This window comes from Asparagus officinalis, chromosome 1 (genome assembly GCF_001876935.1).
Source record: "Asparagus officinalis chromosome 1, Aspof.V1, whole genome shotgun sequence".
In the NCBI taxonomy this organism is placed as follows: Eukaryota; Viridiplantae; Streptophyta; class Magnoliopsida; order Asparagales; family Asparagaceae; genus Asparagus; species Asparagus officinalis.
The window spans coordinates 131,527,994-131,542,758 of NC_033794.1; the positions used below are offsets into that span (position 1 = coordinate 131,527,994).

The window sequence follows — 14,765 nt, forward strand, 5'->3', positions numbered from 1 at the left end:
GCACCACATCCGGTCAACCGCGATGCTGATCGAAATCTGCCTGGCTCTCTGGACTTTTGACGGTCGACCGCAGCGCCATGCTCGGTCGACCGCGACGAAGCCAAAAATCTGGGTTGCTCTCTGGACTTTGAGCGGTCGACCGCAGCGCCATGCTCGGTCGACCGCGACGAAGCCAAAAATCTGGGTTGCTCTCTGGACTTTGAGCGGTCGACCGCAGCGCCATGCTCGGTCGACCGCGACGAAGCCAAAAATCTGGGTTGCTCTCTGGACTTTGAGCGGTCGACCGCAGCGCCAAGCTCGGTCGACCGCGAGCTGCTCCTCACCCTAGTGCCTGCCTGTGCACGTCGCCGGTCGACCACCGCGCCATGGGCGGTCGACCGCAAAGCTGTAAAAGCTCTCCTTCGTCGCTTTGCTTGAACTTTGCCATCGGCGATCCTGTTCCTCTTGTTCCAACTTTGTTCCTCTTCATTCTGAAGTGTAGGGCACGCCTGATAGTTAGGCTTCACATATCCTAACAGAGAAAACCCTTGTCACGTCAGATTTTAAGAAATCCTTGTCACATAGGATTTTGGTTTTAACCGATTTTCAAATCACATGTTTGTTTTGTTTTGTGATTTAAAAAAATGAGGGTACCACGTAGGATGTCACATCAGATTTTTGAGAAAATTCTTTTCACACCAAAAACATCTAAAAACACTTGGAAATGTCACTTTAATGAATTTTTAATTACTAAAAACACCGTTGAAACAGTGACTGTGAATAAAACAGATTATTTAATTGCTGAAAACGCTGTTACTATTGCGTCTGATTTCCATTTTCTTTTTTTCTGTTCAAACAAACACAATAAATGAAAATCGAAATGCTGTTATTAGTGCGGCTGGATTTGTTTCTTATGTAACGTGGCGGTGACGCGATGGTGATTTCATTGCAAAACAAACAAAAAAAAACGTGGGAAATGTCTTGAAATCTCTTGAAATAAGTTGAAATGTAAGTTTTACATTTCCGGTTTTTTCGGAAAACAACCAAACAGCCCCTAACTGGAATGACATTTTTTTAAAAACTTCACTTCCTGGACTACCTCGCAAACTTAACTCTTCATATATCATCTAATAAATAATCACGAAGTTTTCCTAATATATCATCTACCAAGGAAAAAGACTTGTACTGAACTCTACTAGGATTTGCTACAAATTTAGGAGAAACTTTTGTCGATTGTGAAGAATTCGGCATAGCGCATATGTTCTTGATCAAAATCACGGAGGTGTGGAGCTCGGCATGCTCGGTGATCGTCTGAATAACCTCTCTCCACCCAGAACATTCCTTCAGATATATAATATTAGATTAAATCTCACCAAAGTCGACCCATAATCGTTTCAATTCCGCAATGGTGTACAACAGCCAGTGTGTATTATATATATATATATATATATATATATATATATATATATATATATATATTAACTATATAAATATATATATAATCACATATATATATATTATACTTTCTTTCGTAGCCCACAAAATTCACAGAATACTCTCCTCATAACAATTTAAAGGCTGATGCAGATCGGTGAAAGAGTAAAGTCACCATATATATTTCTGTTCCAGCAGCTACTCAGACTTCCAGCGAAATTCCTTCCAGAGCGTCGTCCCAATCGCTCTCGCTCTTTTTCTGGCGGCCGATAGCGATCGTCATCCAAATATTGGCGGCTCCGGTGGATCGAGTAGCTGCCGGCCGCAGGTGCATCAGGCGGCGGGCAAGGAGATCGCGTTAGGGAGGGGCCCAGTCTTGTCTGGCGGTAGGTCAAGTGGACATATTCTGTCACGTACGCTTGGGCCTTCGCGCGGTTGGGCCTTCGCCCGGTTGGGCCTTCGCGGCTTCAAGATAATGTCCTCGCGAATTGGGTCCACAATCCAAAATTTCATGCTCGACTCATCCATTTACTACTTTTTGGATTTACTCTCCGTACGACACATTCGGAGTAACAAAAAAAGAACGCTGGCAGGTGGGATGATTAATTAGTACAAGCATAGCAGTAAATATCTAAACAAAATTACTGACAGAAGCACTATCTACCATTTGATGGCAGTCCCAATGCGCTCACACGGTCACATTCTCATCTCCCAAACTTCAAGACTTTGTCATTTTCACAAAGCCAAGCATATTCACGCTCCCGGCTTTCAAACTCTTCGTAATATTATGCCCCTCGTTTTGACTGATCCCTTCAAGTCTTTGGTACTAGCTGTACGTAGCTCCCATGTACTTAGGACAATAAATAATTTGATGGGAATTGGGATACAGCTTTTTTATTTTTTTTAAGAATTAAGTTTTGCTATAGAGACTCAAAATATGAGACCAACTGGGGAGACAGTTAAGATGTCCCCTCCTATTGCATAATGAGCTGATCATCATTAAACTATGACCAGCTTATTATGTAATAGGAGGGGGACACCTTACATTCCTCCATGTTGGTCCCATATTTTGCGTACTTTGAGAATTTTTCTTAAGAATTAGTCTAAAGAGAAGAGAGTAATAGAGAGAAATGAATAGCCCATGGACCCTCCTGATTTGCATTAATTTCTGTGCATAATTCATTCCTCTCTATCTCTCTCCTCTCTTATAGAGTGCCCATGGGCACTCTATACAAAAACCGTAAATAAATCTACTTGAGTTATAGGATTATTGCACAAATAGCTAGTATATGTTTAGCTAATTTCATGGAAATTGGGATATAACTTGCCATTTCTTTAGAATAATTCACGTGTCACGCGGAGAAAGTGAACGGAACACAAGTGTCTATATTATAAGTACTTGGCCCATCTTCATTCTTTGATTCAATGTAGAGGAACGTGGCGTTCCTCTTAAATTGGCAATAGAGAAATATTGTAGGGCTTCTAGGCTCTATAGCCTATAGGTAATGAAATAGAGGGCCTACAAATTGATGGATGCATAGAGATCCATTTCAATCACAATCGCACCCTCTCATGTTTCCTAGTACTCTTGATCTTGATTGAAGGACGAGACAACTAATTTGAGGGAGTTGATGTCGGCATAGTTCTCAACAAAATTGAGTATAAAGAATAAAGTCATGTAGCCGATCCTAAAAATTTAGAATAAAGATTTCGATGTTATTGCCCTTGTTACATAAGGAGACTACAGTTATTATCAAATGCCAAGAATTGAGAGCAACTTAGGTCAAGCTTGACCTCAGTGTCCATCAACTGAGTGGAAGTTGACCATCAAAAAGGAAATTCGAAAAAAGAAAAAAAAATTGTTAGCGACTCACAAGAAATGGAAAACTAAAAGCATTGTTACTATTGCGGTTATTTTTTGTTTTTTGTGTGACTTGACGGTGAAATGGGGTGATTTCTTTGCAAAACAAACAAAAAAAGAAAAGAAAAGTGGATAACGTCATGAAAGCTATTGAAATCATTTGTAAACTGAGTTTTCCATTTCCGGTTTTTTTTCGGAAAACAACCAAACAGACCCTAACATCGCAAGCCAGTCTAAATAGTAGTATTGGAGAAATCATGTACAATTATTTCCTTGAACTGTAGCCTGAGTAAATACAAAGAAGAAGATGGAATATTATAATATACTGTGAGTTTTCTTCTGCTCTCGTGCAAAGCATCAGTTCATAGCCTTTCCGAAAGAAGGAAAGAGAGCGTGGAGAGAACAGTGGAGCATGTGACTGACTCAATCCCTTTCTTAAAAACAAATTTACGAAGAAAAATACATTAGCCATACTACACAACAAGTACATGAAAACTAATAGCGCTATTTTGTCCCAATTTTTAATCAAAAGCGATGCTTCTAATCCAAGGATTAAGATCTCTGTGTTTCTCTCAGAATCTCTGTGCTTAGTTAATTTTTTTCCCTCGCTCTGTGTTGAGGTAATTTGATATGGGCTGGTGTAGGGCTGTCCATCCGGCCCGGCCCGGCCCGGCCTGGCCCGGAAAACCGGGCCCGGGCCGGGCAAAACCCAAGCCCGGACCCGGGCCCGGGCCCGACCGGGCCGGACACCGGGCCGGCCCGGATTTTTTTGTTTTTTTATTTTTTTATTTTTTTAAAAATTTTAAAAAACAATAAAACATAAAAATTATATTTATATAATAGTATATATATATTTATACTCTTATATAAATATAATTATATTATATGTACATATAAGTTTATGTTTATATATATGTATAGATATATAAATATATATTTATACTCTTATATGTATTTATACTATTATATAAATATACTTATATATGTACATATAAGTTTATGTTTATATATGTGTATATATAAGTATACTTATATACTAAGAGAGAGAGAATATAAATATATATATAAGAGAGAGTATACACTGTACACATATATAAGAGAGAGCATACTTATACATATATATAATTATATAAGAGATATAAACATATATAAGAGAGAATATACTTATATTTATATATACTTATATACTAAGTAGCCCAAAGTATTCATGTCATTCAATATATGTATATGTATATATATACACACACACTGACACACATATACATATATTATACATAAACAAATTGTAAATACTTATAGTAATTACATAAACAAATTGTATTATACATAAAAACACACACACATATAAACTTATATATACACACATATATTATACATATATAAGAGAGAGTATACTTATATATACTTATACATATATTATACATATATAAGAGAGAGTATACTTATACATTATACTTATATATATATATATATTATATATATATAATATATTATATATATATTATATTAAGAGATAATATAATAATAAGAAGAGTATACTGATATATACTTATATAAGAGAGTATACATCTTGTATACTTTATAGCATTTATACTTATCTATATATAAATAATATTTAATAAAGAAGGAAAAAAATTATACTTATATATACTTATATATCTAAGAGAGAGAGAGTTATATATATATATATATATATGATATATTATATATATATATTGTATTATTATATATTATGAGAGTATACCATTGTATACTTATATATGATTATACAATATATTAACAGGAGGCATCATTTCATACATATATATACTTAATAGGAGGTATACTTATTATAATTTATACTAAGAGAAGCTTACTATAATATATATATATATATATATATATTTATATATATATATATATATATAATAATATATATATATTATATATATTAAATATATATATATATTATATATTTATATTATATATATATAGTATATACTATATGAGAAAATGGAGAACCTTGGTACCCAAGGTTGCTCCAAACAATTTGTATGATGTGGCGTAAATTTAGTCCATACTCTATATGGAGTTGGTGAAGGGGTGGTTGGGCTCTGATCTTCGAGGTGTGATGTAGGGGCAAGATTAGGCACACTCCAGCTACCAAGTTGCTTTTAAGCACTTGGTTCAAGGTTTTCTCCATGATTTCTCCTCTCTCTCTCTCCTCTATATATAGTATATTTATTTCTCTATATATATATTATATACACAATATATATACATATACATATATGTTATATATAAGAAAATAAAAAAAATAAAAAAAATAAAAAAATTTTACTGTTCCGGGCCGGGCCCGGGCCCGGACCCGGGTTTTGCCCGGGTTTCCGGGCCCGGGCCGGGCCCGGGCCCGGGCACGACCGGGCCGGGCCCGGGCCGGACACCGGGCCGGGCCCGGGCTCCGGGCTTTTTGGACACCCCTAGGCTGGTGTTAGTCATACACGCCATGAAACAAAATGTTACGTGTTTTCAGTAGAGAACGCTGCATAAATTATTTCCTCACGAATTTGATCATATCACAGTCATTTCGGCATCAAATAACAGCTGTACATCTACGAATACAAGGAATATAATTTATCTTTTCTTACTATATCAGAATTTATCTACTATTAATGCACTTTCCCCTCAAAGATTTAAAGACATTACTGGACTTCTCTTTGGACAATATTAAAAGAGACAAAAAGAGCCGTTGAAAGGCTAACCAATAGTTACCCATTTTTAAATAAAAAAAATATAATTTCTTAGAGATCATTTATTAATGTAAGTAGGGAGAAATTCGTAAATGAACTATAGGCCAAATAGCATGTAGCTGAGATTTGGAATTTTGGAGAGCCTTGCCCTGTCTGTGGGTTGACCTTCAATCTTTTTCATCCTGCCACTTTATTATTATTTATTTCCTTCTTATTATTTGGAAAATAAAATAAAATAAATAAAATATGATTCTGTTTATAAATGGTTTTTCCCCCTTATTAATGGCAATAGTTCCAAGTGCCAGCACCATCTCTTTTGCTTTTCCTTTACTGCTCACCTTCTTCTTTTTCTCTCTCTATCTTCATCTCAAGATTTCCTCCATTGAAAACAAAGCTTCTTCTTTTTCAATGTTCTCTCTCTCAACAGAGACAGAGAGAGAGAGAGAGAGAGAGAGAGAGGGCGAGAGAGAGAGAGAGAGCTTGCTGAGTAACTCAATTCTCCCTCTTCAAACTCTCAGATATTAGGAAATAAAAGATCAGTTTCGGGTTCTTTTTTTTAATCAACATTGGGACTTCTCAGTTGGAAATCAGTCTCAGTGCAGTTTCACATCTTGGGTGTTTGAGATTTAACCGTTTCTTTCTGTAGAGAGGAGGCAAGCAGAGATTCTTTTGTCTTTTTTTTTGTTTGGTGAAATCATCAAAGAGGTATCTTTCCCCCAAAGTTTTGATTTTTCCCAGTTAATTTTGATTATTCAGAGGAATTGAGTATTTAGCTTTACATTGTGGCTTTGAATTTGATTGGTGGAGATCGATTGAATTTTCCTCACCCTTAATAATTGACTTTCATCATTCTGGTTGATTGTTAATTTGAGTCATCCATGGAACTGCGAGATGTATTATCTTGATGAGAAATGCCATTTGATTCTTTTTATGTTCTGTATCTTCAGTAAAATGTTTAGAATTCAGTCCTTTCCCTAGAAAGGGGAGGATTACATAGCTCTTTCTTTTACTGATTATATTTCTCTAATTTTTTTTGGATAGTTGTTTGCATTGGCGTCCCATGAGCAGAGATTTAATTGCAGTAAATTTTACTATATATAAAAAAAAGCATCGTTTGAAAAATCATAATAGCCAATCTGGATGTGATCTTTTATGAAATCTATATGAATTAAGCATTACCTGGACTATTTTCACTCGAAATTTAGCAGACAACTTGTGCATCATTATATCAAGAGGCAATTAGAGTTTGGTACAAATCGTGAAGTGTTAAGAGGGAGTTCTGAGCTTGATTAGTGATTGTGAGACTTGTATTTCTCTCACCTCTACACATATTTAACCATTAGTGACTTATGAAACCTGACATTTGTAATGCAATGTCAGTTGCATGATATGCTCAAGTCTCTTTTGGAATAAATTATCAGTATTTCATTTAGTGACTGGTGATGTGCCGTCTTATTTCTTTTACCACCATGACATTGACAACTTGGAGTATCTGCATGGTTATCTGAGCACTCAATTCACAATATCTATATTTTACTTGCAGTGTGTAATGTAAAACTCTGAATCATACATCTGATGCTACTTTCTCTTTGTACGCCAGAAATCAAAATGTCTAGAGATTTGAAAGCCGAGTTATCCAAGAAAACACCAGTCGTCGGCCTTAAACTCTGGGTCCTAATCGGCGTATGCACATTTGCATTCATTTTGGTCGTCCTGTCAGCAATCTCCATATGGGTGTCATGCCGGAGAAAAACAAGGAAAACCCATGACAAATTCCCACTCTTTCACATCCCCACAATATCAAAAGAAATCACAGTTGATAGATTTGCTGACCAAACCTTATCCCAGAGTTACAATTTTAGCGATAATGATTCTAGAAAGGGGCAAGCACATCTCGCAATGAGTAAATCAAGTGATGCTGATAACTTGAGTCAGTGTAGCTCGGTTTACTATCTTGAGCGAGCTGGGAGTTCAAATTCACAGGATATTGACAGTAGCTTAGGAGCCACAAAGAGGCCATATTCTCCATTAGTTGGTCTTCCTGATAATTCACATCTCGGTTGGGGCCACTGGTTCACTCTCAGAGATCTTGAATATGCTACTAATCGCTTTTCTAAGGAGAATATCATCGGTGAGGGTGGATATGGAGTTGTTTATAAGGGACGGTTGATCAATGGATCTGATGTTGCTGTGAAAAAATTGCTTAATAATATGTAAGTTTTCCTAACTAGCTGATTATTTCTCAAAAATTTTTAGAATTAATTGCATAGACCCAATATAGTTCTATTGTTGCAGATAGACTCTCCTGGGTGAATTTTTTAACTCTCCTTTTCTCGTTAGGTCTATTTGTCAAGAAAACAATCTTCTCTTTCTGTGGGTGTAAAAGAGTCAATAAACTTTCACTCAGGGGGGTCTATCTGAAAAAATAGAACTGCAGGGGATATATCCACAATTCGACAATAGTACAGGTAGTTTACTCATTAATTTTGATGCTTATGCTGGGAATTGCTTGATATTGCAGGGGGCAAGCGGAGAAGGAATTCAGAGTGGAAGTAGAGGCTATTGGTCATGTACGGCATAAGAATCTTGTTCGGCTTCTTGGTTATTGTATAGAAGGAATTCACAGGTGAAGAGTTGACTTGCTTTTTCTATTGTTTCCTTATTTGTACATACTTTTTTTCTTGAGAGAGATAGCTTATGGGTTCTTTTAGAACTAAGAGTCATCGATGCTTGGCCAACGTGAGAAGCCAAATAATGAAGCAAACTGTTATCTTTTACTTGAAGTTTAAAACTATTACAACAAATCTCATACTTATATCTCATATGCTGGTATTATGAAAAGCATATTTACTGCACTTGCTAATTTCCCACTTTATGTGAATTTTTGGGCTGGGTGTTTCCCATAATCTCAAATATGTTTCCAAGACAAATGTCCCTAGCAGTTGTCAGCTCTAGCAGAGAGGTTAAAAATAGACAGTTGACAGCTCAGAATCCAACCAACTTAATATCTTGGATATTTTATGAATGTGACATTACGAAGGAAACATTTCAAGCAATTCATGCACTAGGTGAGGTTAAAATTAGAAATTGAGGATTTAAATACGACATCGGGTCTTGATACTGTATTATAATACCTCTTAGTTGCCATGAGATTCATGTAAATGTCATAGTGAGTCTGATCTTGGAAAAGGTCATTTCATTTTTCTCCTGTACTTAGTTAACTACAAAACAGGAGAACATGCCATCTTATTGCTATACACTTCCATATTAATGTTGGCTTGCTAGACAAAGAGCAGTATGTGAGAAATAAAGTAGGAGCCAAATTTGCTTAAATTTCAACAATCTCTTATTACATTCCTTTTATCAGATGTCATAAATTTGGGCAACAGAGAAGTATAAATGACATATTACATTTTCTTACTAGTTTAGTTAACTAGATGTTTGAATTCTGTCTAGTCCTTTCATTGTTAGTGACTACCGCAGATGTTGCCTTGTCATACTTGAAAGTTCCTTGTCACGGACTAAATCAATACTATTTATTTATTTTTATTAGGATGCTCGTATATGAGTATGTGAATAATGGGAACTTAGAGCAATGGCTCCATGGAGGTATGCGTCAACATGGTGTTCTTAGCTGGGAATCCCGCGTGAAAATAATTTTAGGCACTGCTAAGGCGTAAGTCTTCATTTCTACTTCTAAATAGGGTCAAAAAAAAGAATCATTTTTTTTATTAATGATTTATCAAATGATTTTATTGCAGACTTGCCTATTTGCATGAAGCAATCGAGCCAAAAGTAGTGCACCGAGATATTAAATCAAGCAACATCTTAATTGATGATGAATTTAACGGCAAGATTTCTGATTTTGGATTGGCGAAGCTCTTGGGTTCGGGGAAAAGCCATGTTGCAACCCGAGTGATGGGGACATTTGGGTATGCGCCTTCAATCTTTTTTTGTGTTCTTAGAAGTTTATATTTGAAACATATCCTAAATAATTCCTACATGATTTCAGATACGTGGCCCCTGAATATGCAAATACTGGATTATTAAATGAGAAGAGTGATGTGTATAGTTTTGGGGTACTTTTATTGGAAGCTATAACAAGCAGGGATCCTGTAGATTACAAGAGGCCCCAAGATGAGGTAATTTACTAAATTGTAAATAAATTAGATATATTTCACAGGCAGTGCTTCCTCTTTTTCATTGTATCTAGCAGAGCTCTTGCTTTACGCAAATGCTAGGTTCAATTTGTTGACAAAAAGGGAATGCAGGAGTTATTGGTGAAATGAACACAATTTTGTTTTTCATTCTGCTTAGTTGAGAACTATATAATTACAGTGAATCTTTTCATTTATATGACTTCATCTCAGCTTAGAAATGGAGATTATGCATATATAAGAAACAGTTTAAAAAACGGAGACCTTGTGTATGTATATAAATCAAGGTATATGGAAACATTGCAAGGAGTGGAGAAACATTATAAGCAATGGAGACCTTGCGTGTATAAAAATCAAGTTATATGGAAACGTTATTCATATAATGATTCCATATTACTGTTTTATACTGGACATAAATCAGTCAAATTGATTTTTATACTTCCCTCCTAGATTTTCCTACTATCTAAAGTTGCATTAATTCTTATATCGACAAGATTGTCTAATTCTGGTTCTGTCTTAGGTGCATCTTGTCGAATGGTTTAAGTTGATGGTCGGAAACAGGAGAACCGAGGAATTGGTGGATCCTGAACTTGAGGCCAAACCCTCAACCCGAGTTCTCAAAAGAACCCTTATAGTTGCTCTTAAATGTGTTGATCCCGACTCTGAGAAGAGACCTAAGATGGGTCAAGTTGTCAGAATGCTCGAAGCTGAAGATAGTCCATTTCGTGAGGTTGTCAACTCTTAAACCTTATAAAAATAGGGTTAATTGCGGATAGGCCCCTATGGCCTATACTATCGTCTCATTGCTGATATAGGTACTAACTTTCCATAGAATTGTAGTGAACATTGTTTTTGTTTGTCAGAATCGAAGGAGAAACAGAAGGAGCCCTGCACCGAGCTTGGATACTGAGTCTTTAAAGGAGAGCTCGAGTTCTGTCGGTCTCGACAACAAGGAAGAAGCATCAGGTGCATTAGAAAGATAAGCGATGAGCGACATTTTACTCTTTGCTAACAAGTTTAAAGTATTTCCAAGGGGAAGTAAGATTATTACGGTCAGTTTTTGTTGGTTATGGGGTTGTAAGAGATTCAATGTCCAAGCTTCTTCCTCTTTCACTGTATAGGTACATCCTCTCTATTTATTTTAGAATCTCATGTGATTCAAATAAACATTAGTACTTTTGGCCTTTTTGTCAATTTCTTTCTACCTACTATTGCAATTGATATCAACAGAAGCATGATTAAAATGCTGCTTTCTTGGCTAGGTTCTTAATTAGTGGAAATTTAGCTGGCAGTTTTAAGTTTGGGGTGAGCATTTTGGCTATTTTTCCAGTTTAGACTGAAAACAGGCATAGGAGCCGCCTATGTTTATTATATCATGTCCATCAGTCCATCAATTACAAACCATAGGGATTAACATTTGGTTATGAAAGTAGAAAATGTTGGTGTGACAATTTAATAATATTTTTCATGCGTGGAACAAAAAGGAGGCATATCCTTTCAAAAAATGTGCTTTGGGGACTGTCAAAAACTTTGAGTTCCCATGGGTGTGACAATTTAATTAATATTTAATCTTTTATTATAGAAAGTGCAATTCGAGCCACGAGTCAGGTGTAAACCTCACGCGTGTTTATAAATAAATTCAAAATATAACCGAAAAACGTTTTCAAAACTTCAAAATATGTTCAAACCACAACCCCCAGCCTTACGCCTACTTTTTGAAACTAGGTACCTATCGAAGCCGTAATATTAGAATGCGTAACCGATGTTCTAGAAGATTAAACACTATTTATGCATGGTGCTCATAATTATAACGAAAAAATGTGGCCAAAATTGCAAATATGAAGAGAATGCTACCAATCTCCCCTTGTTCCTCCAAATTATGTTCCAACTACAACTCGCTGCTAATTAAGCTTATTGGTGCAGGTGCTACAACTCGATCGTTGCTAATTAACCTCGATTAACCCGGCCTCCTTTCAATCGTTATGAGCGTAAGTGCAGTCGCCAAAACCTGCAGTAATTAACAACTTCAGTTAGCTTAATTACGAAGGTCTAGCTCCAAGCATTAATTTTCTCTAAACTAATTTAATCCAACCGTGATCCAAACGATCTTACTCGGGTCGGTTGTGGCGATGAGTGCTGAGTTCTTGAAGAAGCAGTTCCAGCTGTTTTTGCCATTAGCTTGGTAGTAGAGATTCATTGCGATCGAAGCGTGAGACATGAGATTATCTGGCTTAAAGCAAGCACAGCCCTCTCTGATGATGCCGCAGTCCACCTGAGAGCATGCATAGTTGAGGTTCTCCCACAGCGTTGCCTGACTGGACGATGGTTTTGCGACACACCAAGTTTTCTGTAGCAAATGACATGTAGAATATTAGTCATTTTGGTTCGGAGAAATCCGAAACTATGATTTATTATACTCTCAACTTTTTTTTACGGCTCGAAATCTGAGCTACTTAATTTACAGAGTGGTATCTTTTGAATGCGCTTATGATCGATATGGTTAGAGTTGGGTTGAAGTCTCGATCTTTACCAGAACAATAATCTCAAAATCATGGTAAAGACCGAGAATTATAGTTACAATCCTTTTAAGTCTTCCATCATGAGTGTACGTCACGGTATTTGTCAATATTTTTCAATAAACACTTGAACTCAAAAAAAGGGAATTGTTTGAGACTGACCTGCTCTTGGACCAGGCCTGAGCTTTCCTCATGCGAAAGAAAAGACCCCCCCCAAAAAAAAATGTTAGAACAAGAAAAAAGAAAAGATGGCAAGTAACATAAAATCTTACACGTGATTTCTATTGCAATTTATCCAAATATGTTAAAAAAAGAAAAAGAAAAAGAAAAAGAAAAAGAGGTAACCTGAGGTGAAAGGGATCAGTAGCATCAACATCATCACGAAGGAAATGGGTAGGAAAGAGGTGAGTGCTTCAGCCCTTCTCGCCATTTATCTCTACTGTGCCTAATGCTATCAATCAATCAATCAAACTGGAAATGAGACTAATTGTAGCCCCTAATTAATTATAAGTCGGATTTAGAGGAAGAACTTAAGAACGGCTCTTGGGCTTTAATGAAGGAATTAGAAACGTCAATTACAACGGCTATACAACTTCACTCAATGGAAATGGACCACGTGTCGTACGTTTCTTGTTGATGTCGAGTGGAGGTGGTGCAGATATCGTGACCATGTTTAAATACTCGAGTCAAAACTACTTTTGCTGCGAGTAACGCACCAATTAATGAGTTATCATGTGTAGTTGAATCACAATACTTATTAATTAATTATATTGCTTTCTTGCTTTGATTGGAGCCTCATGGTTTCATTGGTGTTACGGTAATTCACCAGACAAAAATATCAAGAAGCTATGTCTTCATCGGCCCAAAAGAGCTATGGTCCAAACCAGCTTAGAGGCCCAAAGCCCAACAAAAAACAAATCTATCGACCAGCCGAGCAAACGAGTCATCTTTGCGGACACGAAGTGCGGGGTCAGTCGACCACTCATGATCGAGACGACTCCTTAAGAGTCCACCCACCTCATGACCGAGACGACTCCTCAAATAGTCGACTCGACCATCTACTCGGCAGTCTACTCGGCTTGAAGCTCGCTCGACTGTCTGGTCGGCAAATCATAGGGACGATTCAAAAACCGACCCGTCTCTACTGAGGGGATAAGATCCAACTAAGCTCCCTTCAGATATACGTCAATCGACGCTACATTATTGATCGGTCATAAAGATCTCAACTCTGGCAAATCTCGTGCGTAGACAGCTTACTCTGCTCACAAGTCACTTCCCAGAGATTACTAAGATATTCTCTCATGTGCTCGAATGACTTCCCTCCCAGTCACCAGCCGACATCTATAAAGCGGAGGATGACTAAGCAGCCGACCTATCTTCCGCAATGCCTCATCTGTCAAATTCGGGATCTTATGGAGACAATCTCTCCTATGCTCGAATGATTGCCCTCCCAGTCGCCAGCCGACATCTGTAAAGCGGAGGGTGACTCTGCAGCCTATCTGCTCACCCTACAACCGCCCTCCTATGCATAGTTAGAGCCAAGGGTCAGCATCTCAGAGGCGATGGACTATAAAAGGCGGGAAAGAATGTAAGAAAGGGGGCTTCTTCTTCATTAAATTCCGGGGATCATTTCTCCCTCTTGATATACTTTTACTGAAAAGAGAACTAATAACTCTAAAAGAGTACCCCCAAGGACCTCAATGGTCCCGAGACTCTCCCTCATACCCCACTCAAGCCCACCAGCTGACTTGACCGTCGGAGGTACCACGGGGAAATAAGCTCTGCCCTCTTACGGGTTCGTTCTTCTTGTTTATGCAGAAGAATTAGGAATTCCAGTGTAATAATTGGGCATAAAGTCGGAGGAGGAGTCGACCCCCTCTCCCATTCTCTCCCTCTTCGTCGTCAGCGCGAAGATCTGAACTGTATCCATCAGCGGAAAGCTCTCATTGACTGTGTGATCTCAAACATCAACTGTTGGTGATGTATCAACCATGCAATTGACGGTGGAAAATAAGTCTTAATAAGGGTGTAGACGGGTCAGAGACGAATCATATATAATTTTTATCGTATGTGTTTATTAATTATGGTT

General features: G+C 37.2%; 2 protein-coding genes across 2 annotated transcripts; one reads left to right on the forward strand and one right to left on the reverse strand.

The window, feature by feature from the left end:
* On the forward strand, window positions 6,304–11,407 carry LOC109826118 (probable receptor-like protein kinase At2g42960). The gene is made up of 8 exons (XM_020393128.1): window positions 6,304–6,708; window positions 7,604–8,216; window positions 8,525–8,629; window positions 9,557–9,679; window positions 9,765–9,935; window positions 10,016–10,145; window positions 10,681–10,890; window positions 11,024–11,407. The coding sequence occupies exons 2-8, from the start codon at window positions 7,612–7,614 to the stop codon at window positions 11,141–11,143; spliced, it is 1,464 nt and encodes a 487-aa protein (XP_020248717.1). The 5' UTR covers window positions 6,304–6,708; window positions 7,604–7,611; the 3' UTR covers window positions 11,144–11,407.
* Window positions 12,000–13,231, reverse strand: LOC109826201 (glucan endo-1,3-beta-D-glucosidase-like). Its single transcript, XM_020393236.1, has 4 exons — window positions 13,022–13,231; window positions 12,839–12,855; window positions 12,273–12,507; window positions 12,000–12,168 (listed from the first exon to the last, which is right to left on the reverse strand). Exons 1-4 carry the CDS (start codon window positions 13,104–13,106, stop codon window positions 12,134–12,136), a joined length of 372 nt encoding a protein of 123 aa, XP_020248825.1. The 5' UTR covers window positions 13,107–13,231; the 3' UTR covers window positions 12,000–12,133.